The sequence below is a fragment of the Carcharhinus amblyrhynchos genome, chromosome 11 (assembly GCF_965287045.1).
Source record: "Carcharhinus amblyrhynchos chromosome 11, sCarAmb.v2.hapA, whole genome shotgun sequence".
In the NCBI taxonomy this organism is placed as follows: Eukaryota; Metazoa; Chordata; class Chondrichthyes; order Carcharhiniformes; family Carcharhinidae; genus Carcharhinus; species Carcharhinus amblyrhynchos.
Window position 1 is genome coordinate 17484009 of NC_137334.1, and position 23222 is coordinate 17507230.

At 48.2% G+C, this 23222-nt stretch overlaps 1 protein-coding gene across 1 annotated transcript in view; it reads right to left on the reverse strand.

Moving 5' to 3' along the window:
- Positions 1-213: 213 nt before the first annotated feature.
- LOC145349666 (thrombospondin-type laminin G domain and EAR repeat-containing protein-like) overlaps positions 214-23222 on the reverse strand; it is a 56334-nt gene continuing 33325 nt past the window's right edge. The window contains exons 9-12 of the mRNA XM_080198192.1: positions 18447-18676; positions 14247-14434; positions 7218-7319; positions 214-721 (exon numbers count right to left, since the gene is read on the reverse strand). Of these exons, the coding sequence (XP_080054318.1) occupies positions 568-721; positions 7218-7319; positions 14247-14434; positions 18447-18676 (674 nt within the window). The 3' untranslated portion in view covers positions 214-567. The remainder of the gene's footprint in view (positions 722-7217; positions 7320-14246; positions 14435-18446; positions 18677-23222) is intronic.

Consider the following 23222-nt stretch of genomic DNA (forward strand, 5'->3'; position numbering starts at 1 on the left):
GTGTGTGTGTGTGTGACTGTATGTGTGTGTGTGTGTGAGTCTGTGTGTGTGTTTTGGGGCAATGCCATATTTCGAGATTTATATAAATAAATAAAGGTCAGACGGTGCACGGAATCCTATCCCGTTCAGTAATGCCATCATCATGTCTCATTTCTCCAATCCGCATCACCCCAAGTGCGCCCCCTCCCCCCCCAATCGCAATCAGCCAGAATTTCCAGCTTCCTGGCCGCACCAGCTAAAGGTTTGAGGAGAAAATTTGTAAAGGTTCTGGGAGGGAAACACCAACAGCGGTTTCTTTACGTTGTCCACAACGTCACTTCGTGCCCCAGGCTTCCTCCCGCAGTGCAGCCTCCCGATTTCCCTTTGCGATTGCTCCTGGGGTCGTGTCTTGGGCTTGAGCAGATCTTTAGCACACGAAAAACTTTTCCAATCAGGGTCATCATTCCCGCCGACACCTCGTAACCGAGGGAACCCACTCGGACGGCGTTGTCCGCGTCCTTGGATCTGAGAGCTTCCTGCGTTGAATCCAATTCCTTTCCTACGGCCATTGACTGAACTGACTCTCGGTCAGTAGGTCTTGAGTTTCAGCACTTTGGAAATCCGTTCCTTCGCACTAGAGTAGATGAGGTACGAGCCATCAGCCGTGTTGAACTTTTCCCAATCCGTGCATCCATACGTTGGGAGCCGGTGAACCGGGACAAAGCTTTCGTGACCCTGCCACCTACAAGAGGAAAAAAAAAGCCTCTTAGCGATCACGTCAATTCTTTTGTCTTTAAATTCTGTCCCTCAGTCACAGTAATATGCATTTACAGAGCGACTTCACTGCAGCTACACGTCCGCACTGGAATAGTATCGGTCAGAATTTGACCCCGTCAAATTTTACAGCCTCACTTGTCCCAAAACTGTAAAATCCCACCTGAGGTCAACGGACCTCTCCACATTCCGTCCCTCACCCGTAATCCAATTCCAGTGGCGGGATAGTACATTTCTGACCATTATTGGGGCTGAATGGCCTCGGCGATGACAATCAGCTTGTGCCACCCAGTGGAATTTTCCTGACTTGTCCGCCATGGGAATTGTAGTGGACAGGGACATGAATCTCGGGTGGAATTTTCCAGTCTTGGGGGCGAGGCCTGCTGGAAAATCCCACCCCTCATCTCTCACATGAGGTTTTCACGATCCTGTCTCGCCCGACCTTCCGGCAGGCAGGATCCGAGCCCATTGCCGGGGCCTAGTCTCGAGGGCAACTCTGGGCGGGACTGAAAAACTGCCTCCCCAGGGACAGGGTGGCATAATGTCACACTGAGGCCATTCAGCCCCAATAATGGCTGGAAATTTACTGCCCCCTTTGGCATTATCTCCTGTAAAGCACATGGGGTGGTGGCGGGGGGAGGGGGGGGAGGCCCAGCAAATATGAAGGATTCTTGACAGGCCTGGGAGAAGATGAATGTATGAGGTAAGTCAATAGAACTAGGAACTTTGGAATTAGGACTGAGAGTAGGCCATTCAGCCCATTGAGCCTGCTCCACCATTCTATCTGATCATGACTGATCTCCATCTCATCCAAGTCCTTGCCTTTCCCCCTTAGCCCTTCATCCTGCTTTTGATCAAACAATGATCTATCCCTTTCTTGAATCCATTGATTGATTCTGCACTCTGGGGCAGTGAGTTTGTGGCATCCTTTGTATGGTTTTCTTCGGTTGAGAGACTTCATTTTAAGATATTTCCGTCTATGTAACTAACTATGCTAAACTTTAAAGCTAACTTGCCCACATTTTAAAAGCTGGGAATTCTGGGACGAGCTTAGCAATTGACTACATTTGAAAATCCAATGTTAGCAGAAACAAAATTTTTCATGGCCACACAGCTGCCAATTGTTTATGTAAGTTGGAGACTATGTGTGCCCAGTTCTTTCAATAACCTTTATGTAGCATTCATACCTAAAGGAATAAAATATAAAGGTAAGAAAGTATTGTTGCAACTATACAAGGCATTGGTGAGGCCGCACCTAGAATATTGGGCACAGTTTTGGTCCCCTTATTTGAGGAAAGATGTAGAGGCATTGGAGGCAGTTCAGAGGAGGTTCACTAGATTGATCCCAGAGATGGGAGGTTTGTCGTATGAAGACAGAACAGTTCAGGCCGATACTCTCTGGAATTTAGAAGAATGAGGGGAGATCAAATTGAGGTGTACAAGATGATAAAAGGTATGGATAAAGTAGACGTGAAGTGGATGCTTCCTCTTGTGGGACATTCTAGAACGAGAGGTCACAGTCTTAGGATAAGGGGCAGCAAATTTAAAACAGAGTTGAGGAGAAACTACTTCTCCCAAAGGAGAATCTGTGGAATTCGCTCTCCCAAAGTGCGGTGGATGCCGGGACAGTGAGTAAATTTAAGGAGGAGTTGGACAGATTTTTAATTGGTAATGGGGTGAAGAGTTATGGGGAGAAGGCAGGAAAATGGGGATGAGGAGCACATCAGCCATGATCGAATGGTGGAGCGGACCCGATGGGCCGAATGGCCTAATTCTGCTTCAATATCTTATGAACAGATAAGAATTCATATATTGTAGTAACAGTTATCTGATGAGTCCTGTGCAATGGTTAGATCCAGTCTGTATCAGGAATAGCCTCTGCTAGTCCCTCTCTCTTTGCTCTCCGGTAAATCAGTCTTTTTCACTTCCGACATATTAATTTTAAATGATGCTCAATAAAAGAAGTTCAACTTCAGATCTGTGCTGCCTCCGTCTATTCTAAGAAATGAACAGACCCTACAGAGTTCCATAGATTCACAACCCCCTGTGAGAAGTAGCTTCTCCATATCTTCCATAGTGCTTCATGTCGTTAGTGTGCCTAAACTGGACAAGATACTGGGCAAGACGACAGCTCAGTGACTATCGCTGATTGCTGTGCAGACACATGGATTTGGGCCAGTGTCTGTGGGAGTTTGCGCATTCTCCCCGTGCTTGCGAGGGTTTTCTCCGGGTGCTCCGGTTTCCTCCCACACCCCAAAGATGTGCTGTTAGGCTGATTGGCAGGAATAAATTGTCCCTAAATCAGATTCCCTCAATCTGGATGGCCATAAAACATTAGACAGGGGTCATGGGTGGGGAGGGGGACTGGTGGTGTTGAGATGGCGGCGCGGGCTCATTGGGCCAAAGGGCCTGTTTCCCGGGCTGATTTTGTTCTTTGTTCTAACTCTGTCTTGAACCTCTCCCCTCTTACTCTACAACTGTGACCTGTCCTAGATTGTTCGAGAAGGGAGAACATTTGGTTAACATTTACTTTATCAATCCTGTTGAGTGTTTTATATCCCTCAATCCCATCATTCTCCTGTACTCCAGCGAGTACAAGCCCAAGCTACTCAACCACTCCTCATACAACAGCCCCTGGAATCAATCTAGTGAATTACCTCCACTGTCACCACATCCTTCCTCCAAGGAGGTGACCAAAACTGAACACAATACTTCTAATGTGGTCTCACCAATGCCTTATAAAATTGTAACAACACTTCTCCACTTCTATACTCCAGACACTTTGCGATAAATGCCAAGATTCCATTTACCTTTCTTATAACAATCTACACCTGCATACCCACTTTCTGAGACTCATGCGCAAGGACACCCGGATCCCTCTGCACCTACACCCTTTGAATCTGTTTCCCATTTAAATTTGCCCTTTCATTTTCCAGCCAAAATGGATAACCTCACACTTACCCACATTAAACTCCATCTGCCAGATTCTGGCTATTCCCTTAGCCTGTCAATATTCATTTAAACCTTATATCTCTGCATCACAGCCTGCTTTCCCAGATAGTTTCATGTCGTCGCTAAATTTCACTATGTTACATTCTGTCCCTGCTTGGAGATTATTGATATAGATTGTAAATAGTTGTGGCCCCAGGACTGAACCCTGTGGGACCTCATTAGTTACAGATCGCCAACTGGAGAAATTATCCCAACCCTCTGCTTTCTATCAGTCAGTCAATCTCAATCCAAGTCACTACTCTTCCCGTAACCCCTTGGGATCTAACCTTCTGGATCAGTATCTTGTTTAGCACCTTATCAAATGACCCCTGGAAGTCCAGATACATCACATCTGCAGGATCCCCATTATTTACCTTGCTAGTTACACCCCCAAAGAACTCCAGCAGGTTTGTCAAACAAGACTTGCCCTTCACAAAACTGTGCTGATACCAGTGAGTTGAGCTTTGCTTTTCCATCATCTGTCCCTCAATGATTGACTCCAGCAACTTTCCCACACAGTGGGCAAGCTGACTGCTCTGTATTTCCCACTTTGTGCCTCTCTCCTTTCTTGAATAAGGGTGTCACATTAATATGTTTCTAATCCATCGGTACCTTTCTGGAATCCAGAAAATTTTGGAATATCGAAACTGATGCATCCATTAACTCTGCTGTCAGCTCCAGTAACACCCAAGGGTGCAGGCCATCAGATTCTGGGGACTTATCTACTTCTAAACCCTTCGGTTTACTAAGTACCTGCTCCCTGGTTATAGTAATTCCACCAAGTTCCATTGTACTAGCCACAGTTTTTGGGATAGAGTTATTATCTTCTACTGTGAAGGCAGAGACAAAGTATTGCCATCTCCAAAGATGTGCAGGTTAGGTGGATTGGCCATGCTAAATTGCCCCTTAGTGCCCAAAGATGTGTAGGTTAGGTGGATTGGCCATGCTAAATTGCCCCTTAGTGCCCAAAGATGTGTAGGTTAGGTGGATTGGCCATGCTAAATTGCCCCTTAGTGCCCAAAGATGTGTAGGTTAGGTGGATTGGCCATGCTAAATTGCCCCTTAGTGCCCAAAGATGTGTAGGTTAGGTGGATTGGCCATGCTAAATTGCCCCTTAGTGCCCAAAGATGTGTAGGTTAGGTGGATTGGCCATGCTAAATTGCCCCTTAGTGCCCAAAGATGTGTAGATTAGGTGGATTGGCCATGCTAAATTGCCCCTTAGTGCCCAAAGATGTGTAGGTTAGGTGGATTGGCCATGTTAAATTGCCCCTTAGTGCCCAAAGATGTGTAGGTTAGGTGGATTGGCCATGCTAAATTGCCCCTTAGTGTCCAAAGATGTGTAGGTTAGGTGGATTGGCCACGCTAAATTGCCCCTTAGTGCCCAAAGATGTGTAGGTTAGGTGGATTGGCCACGCTAAATTGCCCCTTAGTGCCCAAAGATGTGTAGGTTAGGTGGATTGGCCACGCTAAATTGCCCCTTAGTGTCCAAAGATGTGTAGGTTAGGTGGATTGGCCATGCTAAATTGCCCCTTAGTGCCCAAAGATGTGTAGGTTAGGTGGATTGGCCATGCTAAATTGCTCCTTAGTGCCCAAAGATGTGTAGGTTAGGTGGATTGGCCATGCTAAATTGCCCCTTAGTGTCCAAAGATGTGTAGGTTAGGTGGATTGGCCATGCTAAATTGCCCGTTAGTGCCCAGAGATGTATAGCTTAGGTGGATTGGCCATGCTAAGTTGCCCCTTAGTGTCCAAAGATGTGTAGGTTAGGTGGATTGGCCATGTTAAATTGTCCCCGAGTGTCCAAAGATGTGCAGGTTAGGTGGATTGGCCATGTTAAATTGCCCCTTAGTGTCCAAAGATGTGCAGGTTAGGTGGATTGGCCATGCTATATTGAACATAAGAACATAAGAAATAGGAGCAGGAGTAGGCCATCCAGCCCTTCGAGCCTGCCCCGCCATTCAATAAGATCATGGCTGATCTGTCGCTGCTCAGTTCCACTTTCCCGCCCTCTCCCCATAACCCTTAATCCCCTCTCCTATCAAAAACCCATCAACCCGCGTCTTAAAAATATTTAGCGAGGCAGCCTCCACCACTTCAACGGGCAGAGAATTCCAGAGATTCACCACCCTTTGAGTGAAGAAGTTCCTCCTCAACTCCGTTCTAAACCGCCCCCCTTTTATCTTGAGGCTGTGCCCCCTAGTCCTATTGTCTTTTTTGAGCGGGAAGAGTCTTTCCACCTCTATCCTATCCATCCCATTCATCATCTTATATGTCTCAATGAGATCTCCTCTCATTCTTCTAAACTCTAACGAGTACAAGCCCAGTTTATTCAGCCTCTCCTCATAGCTCAACCCCCTCAACTCCGGTATCAGCCTAGTAAACCTCCTCTGCACTCCCTCCAAGGCCAAAATATCTTTGCGCAGGTGCGGCGCCCAAAAATGCACACAGTACTCCAGCTGCGGCCTCACCAATGCCCTATACAGCTGCAGCAAGACCTCCCTACTTTTATATTCAATCCCCCTCGCTATGAAGGCCAGCATCCCATTCGCCTTCCTGACCACCTGCTGCACCTGCAAGCTGGGTTTTTGCGACTCATGCACAAGGACCCCGAGGTCCCTCTGCACCGTCGCCTGCTGCAGTTTTTCGCCACGTAAGTAATAGTCCTTCCTACCATTCTTCCTACCAAAGTGGACCACCTCACACTTGCCAACATTAAATTCCATTTGCCATTTCCTGGCCCATTCGCCCAGCCTATCTAGATCCTTCTGCAGACTCTCCACACCCTCCGCACAATTTGCCGTTCCCCAATTGCCCCTTAGTGTCCAAAGATGTGTAGGTTAGGGGATTAGTGGGATAAATCTGTGGAGTTGTTGGGTTAGGGCCTGGGTGGAATGATCTATCGGAGAATCCATGCAGAATCGATGGGCCAAATAGCCTCCTTCTGCACTGTAGGGATTCAGTGTCCAGAAGTGTGAAGCCCTTGGCTGCCCCAGCTTCTCCAGCTCTTTCTACAACATGGCTGCTCGATGATTCTGCCCCAGAGAGGACTCTACCCTTTGGGGTGATCGCTCACTCTCGGTTCCCATTGGTCCCTCAAGCCAGTTGAGCCTCTTCTGCTGTGCCGTCTTAAAGAGACATCCTGTCTTCCTGGATGAAAGCGAGGTGGAGAGTCAGTCACAGGTCAGGGAGGGAATTCCAGAGCGTAGGCCCAAGGTAGCTGAAGGAACGGCCACTAATGTCGGAGCAATTAAAATCGAGAATGCTTGAGAAATCAGAATGGGAGCAGGTCAGAGATCTCAGCGGGCTGTAGGAATTACAGAGCGGCCAAGGCTGTGAAGTGATTTAAAGTCAAGGATTTTAAACTTGAGACCAGGAGCTGGCGTGGGTCAGTGGCACAGGGATGGTAAGCGAATGGGATTCCGCGCAAGTTACCTGAGGGCCCGGGTGCTCTCACTTGCGTTAGGCCCTGCACTCACCTGTAGATAACACTGTTTAAAAAAAACTTGGAGCCATCAAATGAGTTTGCCACCACCAGGAAGCTGTCATCGCCCACAGTGAAGAACTCCCAGTCAACTGCACTGTAACAGAAAGGAGGACAGAGGCCATGAGATCATTACACAGGCCCAGTGCACTACTGCAAGCTCTCATATCCCACTCACTCATGGCTCTTAGAGCAGCACAGTGGTTAGCACTGCTGCCTCACAGCGCCAGGGACCAGGGTCACTGTCTGTGTAGAATTTGCACGTTCTCCCCGTGTCTGCGTGGGTTTCCTCCGGTTTCCTCCCACAGTCCAGAGATGTGCAGGTTAGGTGAATTGGCCGTGCTAAATTGCCCCTACTGTCAAGGGGATTAGCAGGATCGTCGTCAGTGCTGGCTCAATGGGCCGAATGGCCTCCTTCTGCAATGTAGGAATTCTGTGATCCTAGGATTCCACGTGGTTAGGTCAGAAGGCAAAAATATCATGTCAGTGGGAATTAGCTCAAGTTAATGGGGATAGGGCTTGTGTTGGTTTGTGGTCAGTGCAGACTCGATGGGCCGAATGGCCTCCTTCTGCACTGCAGGAATCTATGATTTGATAACAGACTAGAGGTGCTGAATGGCCTATAATAGGATCTTACTTAAGCTAAGCTCTATTTACAAAGACTTCATTTTAAGATATTTCTGTAACTAACTCCGCTCAGCTTAAAAAATTTAATGAACTCTGACTACATTTGGAAAGTAGTCATGATGTGGATATGCCGGCGTTGGACTGGGGTAAACACAGTAAAAAGTCTGACAACACCAGGTTTCAGTCCAACCGATTTATTTGATAGTAAATTCACCAGCTTTTGGGTTAGCCCCTTCGTCAGGTGAATGGAGAGTTCTGGCCTCAGACGGAGCATATAAAGCACAGACAGTTTACAGATTACTGATTAGAATGCGAGTCTTTACACCTAACCTGCTGTTCAAGTCTTAAAGTGGCTGACAATGTGAGTGGAAGGAGCACTGATCACAGGTTAAAGAGTGCTCCTTCCACTCACATTGTCGGCCACTTTAGGACTTGAACAGCAGGTTAGGTGTAAAGATTCGCATTCTAATCAGTAATCTGTAAACTGTCTGTGCTTTATATGCTCTGTCTGAGGCCAGAACTCTCCATTCACCTGACGAAGGGGCTAACCCAAAAGCTAGTGAATTTATTATCAAATAAATCGGTTGGACTGAAACCTGGTGTTGTCAGACATTTTACTACATTTGAAAACTCAGAAGCCATGCTGGGTTTGACAAAAATTGACCACATTCCTGAAAAGTATATAGCAGGCAAAACAAGTTTTGATACCAACTGCGAGACCAGTTTTTGCCAGACAGACTGCAAGGACATACACAATAACAAGATAAGAACTAATATATAGTTTGGAACTGTATGTTCAGTTTTTTTGTTTCGAGAGCCTGCTTGCTCCAATACAATATAGTTTTTCTCTTTCTTTCCACTTTTGTAACGGTTTAATTTCTTTAAGTTCTGTACAATAAAAGAAATCTATCTAACTCCATACAAGTGCTATCCCCGTCTATTCAAAGGAATGAACAGACTCTACACTTATTCTTTGCTCCCTATGTGCTTTCTGTGGATATGAAGAGGTAAAGAGTAAAGACTCTGCTGAGGTCCGGAAAATTGGAAGGGGGCCTAGATGAATTAGGCAGGGAGGGCGAGATTTTAAGGCCTCACTCGACCTGAGGCCTATCTGAGGTTAATGGACCTTCCCATTGTCTGCCCCTCACCTCCTCCAGTTCCCTTGGCTGTAGAACTCCGGTGGAAAGCTCCCCTTGATTAAGGCCTAGGGGGCATAGATTCAAGACGACGGGTAAAAGGATTAGATGAGGGGAGAAACTTTTCACCCAGAGGACGGCGGAGTTCTAGAAGTTTCTGTTGGCGAGCAGGAGAGGCAGAAATCTTCGTCACATTTAAAGATGGCAGTCACTTTTTTCCTTAATTCGTTTGTGGGACATGGGTGTTGCTGGCTGGGCCAATATTTAGTGCCCATCCCTGAGGGCAGTTTGGAGTTAACCACATTGCTGTGGGTCTGTAGTCACATGTAGGCCAGACCGGGTAAGGATGGCAGATTTCATAGAATCCCTACAGCACAGAACGAGGCCACTCAGCCCATCAAGTCTGCCCCGACAACAATCCCACCCCCAGCCCTATTCCCTCATAACCCGACATATTAAGCCTGCTAATCCCCGGACACTAAGGGACAATTTAGCACAGCCGATGCACCCTAACCAGCTCATCTTTCGGACTGTGGGAGGAAACCCACGCAGACACGGGGAGAATGTGCAAACTCCACACAGACAGTGACCCGAGCCAGGAATTGAACCTGGGCCCCTGGCTTGTGAGGCAGCAGTGCTAACCACTGTGTCACCCCAGCCACTAAAGGATATTAGAAGGGTTTTCTGACAATCGGCAGTGGTTTCATGGTTATCAGCAGATTCTTAATTCCAGATATTTTTTACTGAATTCAAATTCCACCATCTGCCGTGGCGGGATTCGAACCCAGAATATGAGCTCAGTTGTTGGATTCATAGGCTATTGATTAAACCACTAGGCCACCACCTGTCCACTTGAAGCGGCGTGAGCTACAAGCTATGAAGCAAACCACTGGAAAGCGGGATCAGCGTGGACTCTTTCTCAACTGAAGACGGGCTGAATGGCTTCCTTCACGCTGGGAATTGCTGTGAGCCTGTTGTGGTTTTATGGCTCTGAGGAACGCAAGTGGGGAAAGAACAGAGAAGGCATGTCCACCAGGTGGTGCTGTTGACTGTAAAACCCAGAACATATCCTCACAGGGACAGCAATCTGTGCTGCTGCCTGTACCACTGTCAATGCAGTCAGCATTTATACAGGACATCACAGACACGGAAAACCATGGGATAAAATTATCGTCAAGAATATGTAGCAAGCTGCAATCTGAAGAGTGCCGAGCGAGCGGTGGGAGCAGATTCAGTTATTAACGTTAAAAGGGAAATTGGACAGTAAAAGACACACACACAGTCACACACACACACACATATACACACTCACAAACACTCACACACACATATACACACACACGCTCTAATACAGTCCAAAGATGTGCAGGTTAGGTGGATTGGCCGTGCTAAATTGCCCCTTAGTGTCAGGGGGACTAGTTGGGTAAATGCATTGGGTTACGGGGATAGGGTCTGAGTAGGATTGTGGTCAGTGCAGACTCAATGGGACTAACGGCCTTCTTCTATAATGTAGGATTCTATTATTCTACAGTACAGAAGGAGGCCATTTGATCCATCATGCCAGTGCTGGCCCTTTGAAAGATCTATTCAATTGGTGCCTGTGCGTGCGTGTGTGTGTGTGTGCGCATGTGCACGCGTGTATGTGTGTGTGTGCACGTGCGTGCGTGTGTGCGCGCGTGTGTGTCTTGCTTTTTCTGTATCATCATCACCTACTCTTAAAATCTAATCACTTTACAAGCGGGAAGCAAATTAGTTGCAGATGAAGTGCTGTGACAGTGGGAAAATCTAAAGTAAATTGAAATATTTTTGGCAGATGTCCACCTGCCTTTTCCTCAACTGAGTGATTTACGGTTTAAAGTGTGTTGTTAGTTTGCCTTAATCCATGCATGACACAGAACCATTACCTCGTAAAAAAAGCTAAAGCAGGTTTTATTAGGCAATCAAAGCCTGCTCCCAAATCTCTGCCGCTTTTGTTGGTTTGTGGGTGCACCCGGGCGTTTACCCTCGAGTTAATCCTGGCAAATGTTATCAGCGGAGAGACCTGGGGATTAACCTCACTCCTCAGGCAACTTTTATCCCTGAACCACGCTCAGCTGACGTCTGTGTTGTGTTGTAACTAGTCGGCAAGACACCATGATGCAGCGTTTCTGTAAAGACCAGTGTGGCCTCCTGTGTCAGCAGGTTGTGGGGACGAGTCCCCCCGCCGCCCCCCCCCCCCCCCCCCCCCCCCACGCCTCCCCCTCCCCCAGGAACTGAATCCAGGCTGACACTGAGGGAATGCTGCACTGTTAGAGCTACTACTTGTATCACATGAGCTGTTAAACCCAAGAGGTATCAGTCCTCTCAGAGGGGGTGGAAAATTCCCTGAGGTGATGGTATTATCATAGAACCCCCCACAGTGTAGCAGGATGCCATTCGGCCCATCAAGCCCGCCCTGACAACAATCCCACCCAAGCCTGTCACCCCACAACTTACCCCGTTAATCCCTCTAACCGACGCATCCCAGGACACTAAGGAGCAAATTTAGCACAGCCAATGCACCCTAACCATCACATCTTTGGACTGTGGGAGGAACCCAGAGCACCCGGAGGAAACCCACGCAGACACAGGGAGAATATCCAAACTCCACACAGACAATGACCCGAGGCAGGAATCGAACCTGGGTCCTCAGCACTGTAAGGCAGCAGTACTAACCACTGTACCCCGCAGCGAGACTATTAATCCAGAAACTCAGCTAATGTTCTGGGGACCCGGGTTCGAATCTCACCACAGCAGATGGTGGAATTTGAATTCAATAAAAAATATCTGGAATTAAATATCTACTGATGACCACGAAACCATTGTCGATTGTCGGAAAAACCCATCCAGTTCACTAATGTCCTTTAGGGAAGGAAATCTGCCGTCCTTGTCCAGTCTGGCCTACATGTGACTCCAGAGCCACAGCAATGTAGTTGACTCTCAACTGTTCTCCGAGGGCAGCTAGAGATGGGCAATAAATGCTGGCCAGTCGGCAACAACCATGTCCCACAAATGAATTTTAAAAAATTTCAAAGGCCGTTCGATGTTCATTTCATTGCTGTGTGTGGGATCTTGCTGTGCGTAAATAGCTTATGCGGGATTGGCCGTGCTAAATTGACCCTTAGTGTCAGGGGAGGAATAGGGTAAATACTTGGGGTTATGGGGAAAGGGCCTGGGTGGGGTGTGGTCAGTGCAGACTCGATGGGCCGAACGGCCTCCTTTGGGACAGTAGGGATTCTATGATGATCTGGTTCCGGATTCCATTTATCCGTCATCGTTCCGTTCTGCTTAATGGACGGGATTTTATAGCCTCGCTTGGGCGAGACTGGAACTTCCCACCCGAGGCCGAAGGACGTTTCCCGTTGTCCGCCCCTCACCCTCTCCGATGGCTGAGGCAGTAGAATTCCAGAAAATAACTTTATCCAGCAAAAATCGATCGACGTCTCTTGAAATAGTCAACCGGGTTCCCCCCCCACCACTAGCCTCAACAGCTTTCCTTCTGGGGAGAGAGCTCCAGATTCCCATTCCGGTTTTCTTTAGAGATGTGCTTCCCGGCATTACCCCGGAAAGGCCTGGCTTGAATTTTAAGGTTTTAAGGAGATGAGGAGACACCCGGTGAGCCTGTGGAATTCATTACCACAGGAAGTAGTTGATGCCAAAACATTGAATGTATTCAGGAGGCAGCTGGATGTAGCACTTGGAGGTGAATGGAATCAAAGGTTATGGGGAGAAAGCAGGATTAGGCTGTTGAGTTGGATGATCAGCCATAATCGTGATGAATGGTGAAGCAGGCTCGAAGGGCCAAATGGCCTCCTCCTGCTCCTATCTTCTGTGTTTCTATGAAAAACTTCAGGCACACACCACCCTCTTCAGCAACGAGGCTGTACACTGGGGATTTGACCAGAGGCTTATTCATTGGTGAAATGATCCACCATCATTTCTATTCCAGGGACCAAGTGTCAGGTCCATCTGTATGTTTCAGCCATTGTGTTACTGCTTAGTGACCCAAGATATTCAGGCTCCCTCGTGGCATCTGATCACTGGGGTGGCACGATGACCAGGATGTGGAGGTGCCAGCGTTGGACTGGGGTAAGAAGTCTCACAACACCAGGTTAAAGTCCAACAGGTTTATTTAGTAGCAGAAGCCACATGTCACAAGTCATCAGGTGAACGGGAGTTTGGTTCACAAACAGGGCATATAATTACATAAACTCAATTTACAAAATAATGGTCGGAATGCGAGTCTTTACAGGCAAACCAAGTTCCACACACGAGGACAGCCTCAACCGGGATCTTTGGTTCATGTCACACTATCTGTAACCCCCCACGACTTGCCTGGGTTTCCAAAATCTCACTAACTGTCCCAGAGACAATACACATCTCTTTAACCTGTGCTTAATGCTCTCTCCACTCACATTGTCTGTACCTTTAAGACTTGATTATCTGTAAAGACTCGCATTCAAACCATTATTATGTAAATTGAGTTTGTGTCTTTATATGCCCTGTTTGTGAATACAGCTCCCACTCACCTATTGAAGGAGCAGCTAGTGGCTTTTGCTACCAAATAAACTTGTTGGACTTTAACCTGGTGTTGTGAGACTTCTTACTGCGGCATGGTGACACATTGGTTAGAACTCATGGCACAAGGGACCCAGGTTCGATTCCAGACTTGGGTGACTATGTAGAGTTTACATGTTCTCCCTGTGTCTGCATGGGTTTCCTCTGGGTGCTCCAGTTTCCTGCAAGTTAGGGGGATTGGCCATATTAAATTGCCCCTTAGTATCTAAAGATGTGTATGTTAGGTGGATTGGCCATGTTAAATTGTCCCTTAGTGTCCAAAGATGTGCAGGTTTAGTGGATTGGCCATGCTAAATTGTCCCTTAGTGTCCGAAGATGTGCAGGTTAGGTGGATTGGCCATGCTAAATTGTCCCTTAGTGTCCCAAGATGTGCAGGTTAGTGGATTAGCCATGCTAAATTGTCCCTTAGTGTCCAAAGATATGCAGGTTAGATGGATGGGCCATGCTAAATTGCCGCTTAGTGTCCAAAGATGTGCGGGTTTTGGGATTAGTAAAGTTTGCAGGGATGGGAGATGGGCTTGAATGAGATGCTGTGTCAGATAGTTGGTGCAGATGCGATAGGCCGAATGGCCTCATTCTGTAGGGATTCAATGATTGAAGGCTAAAGAAATAAAGGGTCCGAATGAAGAAGAGGATAGCGATGAGTGTCCCAGCCAATGAGCTACCTGTTTGTTGGAATGTCCTGAAACTTGACGAACATTTGGGCGGTGATGTTAAGCTCGTAGATGGTGGAGTTGATATTGAAGGGGTTGACTTGGTTCAGCGACCCTGTCTCGTAGCTCTGGCTGTTTGCCACCGCAAGGAAAACCCTCTCCCGAACTCGAAAAACCTCCCAATCTGTGGCACCGAACGTCTGGGGAAAAAGAAGAGAATGATTGTTCCTCAGCTTGGAAATGAGCTTGGTGACTGATGGCATGAGATTATAAGTCATCCCCTCACCAATCATCCTGGCCCAAGGTCTTTGTTTGATCATCTTGAACAGTTACTGCCTCCAGTTTGCCATGGCAACCAGGCGTGCCATCTACAAACAACTCAGCAACAACCTTCCCAACCTTTGACCTCTACCATCTAGACCAGTGATGGGCAATCCAGGCTGGTGAGTAGGCTGCCTGTGTGACCCCCCCCCCTCCTTCATCCCATTGGACCTCAAGGTGGAAACCCTGTTTGTTCCCTAACCGTGTGTATTAAGTCCTCAGAAGCAGGTCCCTACACCAAAATCCCTTTAGTTACCAGTCTGACAACAGCATGCAGAGAGCTCTCAGTGAGCGCTCTACACTAGGAGCGCCAGAGGAACTGACACACCTGGTTAAATACAGAGCAAGAGGCTCCCTGATTGGCCCATCAATTTGGCTTTAATCAGGGAGCTCATATTCTAACAGGCCCACCTCGATTGCCCGATTAAAGTCATTAACACCACGCCTCTACTTTCTCAGGAGGCTAAGGAAATCTGGCATGTCCACTGCGACTCTCACCAACTTTTACAGATGCACCACAGAAAATATTCTTGGTATAGCTCCTGTTCAGTCCAAGACCGCAAGGAACTACAAAGGTTTCTTTTCCATGTTCATTTGTGTGATATGGGCGTCGCTGGCTAGGCCAGCATTTATTGCCCATCCCTAATTGCCCCTTGAGAAGGTGGTGGTGAGCTGCCTCCTTGAATCACTGCAGTCTACGTGCTGTGGGTTGACCCACAGTGCCGTTAGGGAGGGAATTCCAGGATTTTGACCCTGCAACCCAGTTGTGAATGTAGCCCAGTCCATCACACAAACCAGCCTCCCATCCATTGACTCTGTCTACACTTCCCGCTGCCTCGGAAAAGCTGCCAACATAATCAAGGATGCCACGCACCCCGGACATACACTCTCCCACCTTCTTCAATTGGAAAAAAAGATACAAAAGTCTGAGGTCACGCACCAACTGACTCAAGAGCAGCTTCTTCCCTGCTGCCATCAGACTTATCATAGAATCCCTGCAATGCAGAAGGAGGCCATTCGGCCCTTCGGGTCTACACTGACCACAATCTCACCCAGGCCCTTTCCCATAACCCCAAGTATTTACCCTGCTGACACTAGCATGGCCAATCCACCTAACCCACACATCTTTGGACTGTGGGAAGAAATCGGAGCACCCAGAGGAAACCCACGCAGACACGGGGAGAACGTGCAGACTCCACACAGACAGTGACCCGAGCCGGTAATCGAACCCGGGTCCCTGGCGCTGTGAGGCAGCAGTGCTAACCACTAGAACTGACATTGAAGTGTCATCAACCTCAAATGATAAAGACAAAAGAAATATTGACATTTTGGACACAGAGGGAGCGCACGGTTCTCACACTCAATGTTGTGAGTAATCAGCACACTCCTCGCCTCACTCACCCTCACTTTACATGTGAATCGCTTCAGTCAGACAGGCAGGAAAAAAACTACACGGACGGGAATCACTTCTAGGTACACAAAGGAATCTGGAAAACTCTAACCAGAAGGCTATTCAGGGTTGGAATCCAGTTGAAAACTTCAAGACTGAGAGTTTCTGATAAGTAAAGATATGTTGGGATATGTAACCGAGGCAGGACGACAGCGTTAGAATACAGATTGGATCGAGTGGAACCGGTGGAACATGCCCGAGGGGCAGAGTGACAATCTTTCAAAGCAATTGGGGAACAGGACTTTCCAATCAGAAACAAACACAGGGAAAAGAAAATTAGCAAGAAAATTCCTGCCAGTTATTGCAGCGATGTCTCCTCATTGGCTAGTGTCAGTTACTTGTTTCAGTCAATCTATCCCACCAGGAGATTTCCAGATAATTAGTGCAGTCCATCAGAGTTATAGCTCTACACTGACTGGTATTCCTCAGGATAATATGTGTACACTGCCTGATACTCCTAAGAGTGATATGTGTACACTGACTGGTATTTCTCAGGATGATATGTATATATTGACTGGTATTTCTCAGGATGATATGTGTACACTGACTGGTATTTCTCAGGATAATACGTGTACACTGACTGGTATTCCTCAGGATAATATGTGTGCACTGCCTGATACTCCTAAGAGTGATATGTGTACATTGACTGGTATTTCTCAGGATGATATGTGTACACTGACTGGTATTCCTCACGGTAATATCTGTACACTGACTGGTATTTCTCAGGGTGATATGCATACACTGACTGGTGTTTCTCAGGGTGATGTCAGTATACTGACTGGTATTCCTCAAGGTGATGTGTGTACACTGACTGGTATTCCTCGGGGTGATGTGTGTACACTGACTGGTATTCCTCAGGTGATGTGTGTACACTGACTGGTATTCCTCGGCGTGATGTGTGTACACTGACTGGTATTCCTCAGGTGATGTATGTACACTGACTGGTATTCCTCAGGGTGATGTGTGTACACTGACTGTTATTCCACAGGGTGATGTGTGTACACTGACTGCTATTCCTCAGGTGATGTGTGTACATTGACTGCTATTCTTCAGGGTGATGTGTGTACACTGACTGCTATTCCTCAGGTGATGTGTGTACACTGACTGGTATTCTTCAGGGTGATGTGTGTACACTGACTGCTATTCCTCAGGTGATGTGTGTACACTGACTGGTATTCCTCGGGGTGATGTGTGTACACTGACTGGTATTCCTCAGGTGATGTGTGTACACTGACTGCTATTCCTCATGGTTATGTGTGTACACTGACTGGTATTCCTCGGGGTGATGCCGTGAGACTGTTTTCTGTTTTTTGTCTGTCAAAATGTCACAGAAAATGGCAGGAACATCCAGCCGCACTCCGCTCTCCCTGACCAGGTGACACTTAGCCTGAAAATGGCAAAGAAAATTGCGGCACAGTGATCAACACCGCTGCCTCACAGCGTCAGGGACCCGGGTTCAATTCCAGCCTCGGGTCACTGTCTGTGCGGAGTCTGCACATTCTCCCTGTGTCTGCGTGGGTTTCCTCCGGGTGCTCCAGTTTCCTCCCACAGTCCAAAAGACGTGCGAGTTAGGTGGATTGGTTGTGCTAAATTAGTGTCTCTTGGCAGCGTTGAGTACAAAATATTTACATCATTGTTCCAGCCCTCAGGGACCCGATGAATTGTTGCACCTTGTTACATGCAAATCAAATTCCTTTTCTGAGCCAACTGGTTTAAAGTTTTTAATAACGTCACACATCAACTTACGTTAACACTGCAATTAAGTTACTGCAAAAATCCCTTAGTCGCCACACTCGGCGCCTGTTCGGGTACACTGAGGGAGAATTTAACCAGCGCGTCTTTCAGACTGTGGGAGGAAACTGAAGCACCCGGAGGAAACCCACGCAGACACAATCTCAGGTGGAACACCAGAGAATCTTTACAGTGCAGAAGAGGCCATTTGGCCCATCGGTTCTACACCGACTCTCTGACAGAGTATCTTACCCAAGTCCTCTCCCCCACCTTATCCCTGTAACCCTGGGCATTTGCCATCTAACCTGCGTATCATTAGACACTGAGGGGCAATTTAGCATGGCCAATTCACCTAACCTGCTCATGTTTGTGGGACTGTGGGAGGAAACTGGAGCACCCGGAGAGGAACATGCAGTCTCCACACAGAGAGTTACCTGAGGCCGGAACTGAACCTGGGGCGCTGGCGCTGAGAGGCAGCAGTGCTAACCACTGTGCCACCATGCCACCCTCCTGAATGACAGGGTAGTTGGAGCCAAGGCACATATTAACCTATAATCGAATCGAATAGAGGATCTGAATGGCCTTCTTCTGTTACTGTGCTCCAAAGGCACGCCAGGGCGCTACGGAAATGCAGAAGTCTGTCTTTTTTACCTCATTCTTTTATCGAGCGTTCTTGGCTATTTCAAAAACTGGTGTAACTGGGGACTCACCGGAATGGACTGGAAAAGACGGAACATTCCGCCCAGCTGGATGTAAATCCTGGAGTGGATCCGCGTCGAGGTCCCATTGAAGGTGTTCGCCACGACTAAGAAGGAATAGGGTCCAATTGTGAAGAATTCCCAGTCGTAGGCTCCTGAGGTGGGGATTGTCTGGTTCCTCTCAAACAGCCGGGTGCTTGGGTTCCACTTGTAAATGATGCTGTCAATATTGTGATTGTCTCCTGCAAGGCAGAAGCACAAATCCAGTCAGATTCTCAGGACAGAGTCGCTGACCCTAACTGACCAAACCCTGGGATGGGGGGAGGGGGGGGGCGGGGCTGTGGGCGCAAAGTGACAAACGCACCCCAGAGAGACCAGCGGCCTGTGGTCCCTGCAAAACAAAAATGGACTTGTGTAAAACCTTCCACAACCTCAGAACGCCTTTCACAGTCAAAGGTGAAGTGAAGTCACTGTGTGATGGCGGAAACAGAGGCGAACAGCAAGATCCCATACGGAGCAGTGAGGTAAATGCGGCATTTGGGGCGGCATGGTAGCACAGTGGTTAGCATTGCTGCTTCACAGCTGCAGAGACCCGGGTTCGATTCCCGGCTCAGGTCACTGTCTGTGTGGAGTTTGCACATTCTCCTCGTGTCTGCGTGGGTTTCCTCCGGGTGCTCCGGTTTCCTCCCACAGTCCAAAGACGTGCGGGTTAGGTTGATTGGCCATGCTAAGAAATTGCCCCTTAGTGTCCAGGGATGCGTGGGTTAGAGGGATTAGTGGGTATAATATGTAGGGATATGGGGATAGGGCCTGGGTGGGACTGTGGTCGGTGCAGACTCGATGGGCCAAAGGGCCTCTTTCTGCACTGTAGGGTTCTATGATTCTCTGAAATGGCCACAGTATCGAATGAATTTCTTTGCAGTGCTGGTTTGAGGGGTAAATATCAACCAGGTCACTGTGGACAATTTCATCTCAAGTTCCTCAATAAGTGTCATGAGAGTTTTTACATCTACTGAAGAGGGTTTTAGCTTTAATATCTCATCTGAAAGACCACCCCCCTCCTCCCCCCCTCCTCCACTCCTCCTCCTTCCCTGACAATTGACAATGGTTTCATGGTCATTATCACTAAAATAAAGTAAAAAGGTTATTTATTAGTCACAAGTAAGCCTTATGTTAACCCTGCAGTGAAGCTACTGTGACTAGTTACTGTTAATCCCGAAACTCAGCTAATGTTCTGGGGACCCGGGTTCGAATCCTGCCACGGCAGATGATGAAATTTGAATTCAATTTTTAAAAATCTGGAATTAAAATCTACTGATGACCGTGAAACCATTGTGGAAAAACCCATCTGGTTCACCAATGTCCTTTAGGGGAGGAAATAAAGAACAAACAAAGAACAAAGAACAGCGCAGGAAACAGACCCTTCAGCCCTACAAGCCTGCGCTGCCCATTTTAACACTTAGTGAGTGCCTTATTCAAGTCTTTCGTCGATCGACGACGCTTTTGTCTACCTCTAGTGGACTCCACAATAAAGGGGTGCAAATTTAGGGAATTATATGTGCACCAGATTAAGGGAGATCCAATTCAGGGACAATTTATTGACACCGATCAGCCTAAAAGCACGTTTTTGGGATGTGGGAGGAAACCGGAGCACCCGGAGAAAACCCACACAAACACGGGCAGAATGTGCAAACTCCCACAGACATTGATCCAAGCCAGAAATCCGACCCGGGTCACTGTAACTGTGCAGCAGACAGCGATAGTCACTGAGCTGTTGCGTTGCCCGTCGATTGGTCCAGTTTAAGCGTACACTAACAGACGTGAAGCACAAGGCTTCTCTCGAAGCAACATCCAAGAGCAGCCCTCGCACGACCCCACCGCGTGTATGCCCCTTGTTGGCCAACAAGGCGGACCGAAATGCCTGTGGATGTAATCTGCTGTCCTTACCCAGTCTGGCCTACATGTGACTCCAGAGCCACAGCAACGTGGTTGACTCTCAACTGCCCTCAGGCAACTAGGGATGGGCAATAAATGCTGGCCCAACCAGTGACACCCATGTCCCATGAATGAATAAAAAGAGAGGCACACAATACTACAAATAAGACCCAGGTACGACCTCGTGACAAGCACGGCTCCCATGAGGGTCAGGTTTGATGCAGAGCTCCCTGTTCTTCTCTGCATCTTAAGGGGGGTTGAGGCAGTGGGGGGCAGGGGGGAGGGGGGGGGGGGTCCAATCTCCTGCCTGACCCGCACGTCGCATCTGGAACCTTCCGACCAGCAAAACAAAGTTCGATCAAAGAGATTGGAGTTTGCCTCTCCAGCTGCCGGGTAATCTGAACGGCAGCCAGCATAGCACGGACATGACAGGACACGTGTTGTAGAGAATCGCCCCGGCCTCCTGGGGGCCACCACTGTGGGGTGAGGGGGGTTTGTGGGGAGGGGAGGGGGGGGAGGCAGCACACGATGTCGAAATCCCAACCCGAATCCTGTCAGCAAACGCTGACGTTTTGGGTGGTCTCGGGAGTTAAGGCTTCCTGTTCCGACACACGCTGCTCTAATGGTTACAGACACACAAACAAATGCGTCAGACACTGATACACGTCTGGGGAGCAAACCCACCAAGGGAGCTCTCTCTGCAGTTACAATCTGTCTTTGGGTCAGTGGAAGACAGATTGCGGCAGTCACTGGATTCAGGAGCAATTAACTTCAGCAGTTTAGTCACACAAAAAAAAGGAGTTAAACAATTAGTTCCTTTACAGCTCAAAGCTAATGTCTGGGTGCCTGAGTACATGTGCTGTTGGAACAGGCCCTCACTGTTCTGGACCTGTACCGAACCTTGCAGGTGTATCCATCTCGCTGTGTCAGTTCATCCAGATTCAGCCTCCCCCACATCGCACAGCCCAATTTTCCATTGCAGATCGGAATTCTACCTCCTCTCAAAGCAGTGAGTGTGGCAGTGATCCCCCCCTTTCCCCATCCTATCCCCTAACCCACACATCCTGGGACACTAAGGGCTAATTTACCATCATCAATCCACCCAACCTACGCATCTTTGGATGGTGAAAGGAAACAGGAGCAACATCTCAAGCTTCACTGACCCCTTCGATGGCGCAGTGGTTAGCGCTGCTGCCTCGGAGCGCCAGGGACCCGGGTTCAATTCCCAGCTTGGTCACTGTCTGTACGGAGTCTGCACATTCTCCCCATGTCTGCATGGGTTTCCTCCAGGTGCTCCAGTTTCCTCCCACAGTCCCAAAGATGTGCGGGTTAGGTGGATTGACTGTGCTAAATTGTCCTTTGGTGTCAGGGGACTAACTAACGTAAATGCATGAGGTTATGGGGATGGGGCCTGGGTGGGCTTGTGGTCAGGGCAGACACAATGGGCCAAATGGCCTCCTTCTGCACTGTAGGATTCTATGATTCTCTCACTGACACCAGCCTCTCTCTGTCCTGACTGGGATATAGCTTGTTCTGATGTACTATGTGTTGCTTGGTTCCTCGAACATAAATCCCATTCAAATTAAATCATGACTGACCCATATTGTCACCTCTGATACCTGGCGCTGTTCAATATCCCTGAGTACCCTGCTCAGACAAAAATCCATCGATCTCGGGTTTGAACTGTTCAATTCTCCCCAGCCTCTGTGGATAGAGAGTTCCTTCCAGCACCTTCCGCATGCTTCCTCACCTCACCCCAAATGGCCTAGCTCCAGTTTTTCTTTTTATTCATTCGTGGGACCTGGGTGTCGCTGGCTGGGCCAGCATTTATTACCCACCCCTAGTTGCCCCTTGAGAAGGTGGTGGTGAGCTGCCTTCTTGAATCGCTGCAGTCTATGTGCTGTGGGTTGATCCACAATGCCATTAGGGAGGGAATTCCAGGATTTTGACCCAGTGACTATGAAGGAACGGCCGATATATTTCCAATCAGGATGGTGAGTGGCCTGGAGGGGAACTTACGGGTGGGGGTGTATCTGCTGCCCTTGTCCTTCTGGATGGGAATGCTCGTGGGTTTGGAAGGTGCTGACTAAGGATCTTTGTTGAGTTGCTGCAGTGCATCTTGTAGATAGTACACACTGCTGCTACTGAGTGTGGGTGATGGAGGGAGTGAGTGTTTGTGGATGGGGTGCCAGTCAAGCAGGGCTGCTTTGTCCTGGATGGTGTCGAGCTTCTTGAGTGTTGTCAGAGCTGCCCCCATCCAGGCAAGTGGGGAGTATTCCATCACTGACTTGTACCATTTAAGGTCATTTCCCCTTTGTTTTGATCACCCCACCCCTGACCCAGTGGCACAGTGGTTAGCACTGCTGCCTCAAAGCACCCGGGTTCAATCCCCAGCTTGGGTCGCTGCGTGGAGTTTGCACATTCTCCCCGTGTCCGCGTGGGTTTCCTCTGGGTGCTCCGGTTTCCTCCCACACTCCAAAGATGTGCAGGTTAGGTGCATTCACCATGCTAAATTGCCCCTTATTGTCAGGGGGATTAGCAGGGTAAATACATAGATAGGACATGAGTGGGATTGTTGTCGGTGCAGGCTCGATGGGCTGAATGGCCTCCTTCTGCACTGTAGGGATTCTATGACCTCTGCACCAGAGGAAATAGTTTCTCTCCACCATTCCATCAAATCCTTTAACCAACATTCTTCAATTAGATCATCCCTTAATCCTCAATGTCCAAAAGAATACAAATGTTGTCAATTTAACTTCTCCTCGTAATTTAACCTCTTAAACCCCAGTGTTATTCTGTTGAATCCTCCCTGAACTGCTGCACGGCCTATATATCATCTCTGTGTGATACAGA